We start from the raw sequence: 1,611 nt of genomic DNA, 5'->3' as shown, positions 1-1,611 counted from the left end.
AATTATGCTGAGGGGAAACCAGCACGGGTTCGTGGCAGGGAGATCGTGCCTGACCAATCTAGTCTCTTTTTATGACCAGGTCACAAAACGCCTCGACGCAGGAGGAGGGGTGGATGTCGTATACTTGGACTTCAGGAAGGCCCTTGGGGCGCTCTGGTGAACAGACATTCCCCCAGACACTGGTGGTCACCCCTGATAAACTTATAGGTGGCCATCAGGTCACCCCTGAGCCTTTCCAAGCCAAAGAGCCCCTTGGCTCTCAGCCTGTCGTTGTAAGGTCTGTTTTCCTGACCTCTGATCATGCGCGTGGCTCTTCTCTAGACTCTCTCTCTCAAGCTTCTCCACATCCTTTTTGAATTGTGGGGCCCAAAACTGGACGCAGCACTCCAGCTGTGGCCTCACCAAGGCTGAGTACAAGGGGAGAATGACGCCCCGGGATTTGCTTGAGCTTGAGAAGCATCTATGGATGCAAGCCAGCGTTTTGGTCGCTTTACCAGCTGCAGCATCACATTGAAGGCTCATGTTCATCTTGTGGTCAGTAGTGACCCCCAATTCTTTTTCTTCCGTAGGGCTAGCCAGGTTGTGGCTATGGGGGTGGTATGGAAGTCACGAGGGCACTTGAGGGGCACCCAGCAGAGAGCCATGCAGAGGGGAGAGACATTAAAGGGCCTGAGCAGCATGAGAGCAGCCCAGCCTGGGTCAGGGACCCTGGGGGCAGGGATGCAAAGCAGCAGCTTTGCCAGGGCTAGGCCCAGGGGACCAAGCAACTGTTTGAGCCAGATTGGTAAAGACTTTTAATGATCTCTCATCACCTTTGGGCATCCAAGTACCTTTTGAGAATCTGACTCTTTCGGCACCTATACACAAGCAGCAAGGTTGCTCTAGTGTGCTGTAAGTACAATGTGTCAGAGCAGACTTCATTAATCGAGTCTGCTGGAGCATGGTAATTACTGTGCCGCAGCAGCCTCCATGTCTAATGAGCTTTAGATAAAGCTTTTCCACCACCATTTTTAAGCACAGGGACGCTGATACACAAGATCCTGCAGGCGCTTTAATTAGAGCGGCTTTTGGAGCCACCCCCGAACAGGTGTATAAATGCCCTTTGTAGCTAAATTTGGTACTGTAAGTGCCCAGGTAGTGTACTAATGATGTTGTAAGAGGTTAAAGTCCTCTGTCTTTAGGTACTTTGTGGTGTGTAGTGTATACAGGATAGATAAAGTTTAATTGAAATATGTGAGTTGCTTAGAGATTCTTGGCTAATAAAAGCTAAATAAATGTATGGCATTTATTGTTAGCTTGCATGTAAACGCTGCTTTGTGGACATGCACTGAACCCAAGTCTTCATTCTACTTTTTTCTTTCCACTTTAGATTTTGCTTCTTCCATGCTTTCTTCGTGACCAAGAAACCAACCTCTGAAATACCTGAGACAGAATCCATCCCATCACCCCCCCTGCTTGAACGATCTCGCTCAGTGGCTGCAAACTTGTTTTTCAGGTGATGAATTTGGCCGCCTACACTTAATGTTGGCCGCTGATCCATTTTGAGGCAAGCAGGAGCACATGGTCAAGTGAAAGTCAAGAGTATAATTATAATTGGCCTTTTTGCTAATC

General features: G+C 48.4%; 1 protein-coding gene across 1 annotated transcript in view; it reads left to right on the top strand.

The window, feature by feature from the left end:
* MYBBP1A (MYB binding protein 1a) overlaps window positions 1–1,611 on the top strand; it is a 64,439-nt gene that overhangs the window by 8,811 nt on the left and 54,017 nt on the right. The window contains exon 11 of the mRNA XM_019545297.1: window positions 1,370–1,495. Within this exon, the coding sequence (XP_019400842.1) occupies window positions 1,370–1,495 (126 nt within the window). The remainder of the gene's footprint in view (window positions 1–1,369; window positions 1,496–1,611) is intronic.

The sequence above is a fragment of the Crocodylus porosus genome, unplaced genomic scaffold (genome assembly GCF_001723895.1).
Source record: "Crocodylus porosus isolate Cpor-Errol unplaced genomic scaffold, CroPor_comp1, whole genome shotgun sequence".
Classification (NCBI taxonomy): domain Eukaryota; kingdom Metazoa; phylum Chordata; order Crocodylia; family Crocodylidae; genus Crocodylus; species Crocodylus porosus.
Note: the sequence above shows the minus strand (reverse complement) of the source record. Positions and strands in the feature narration are given on the sequence as shown.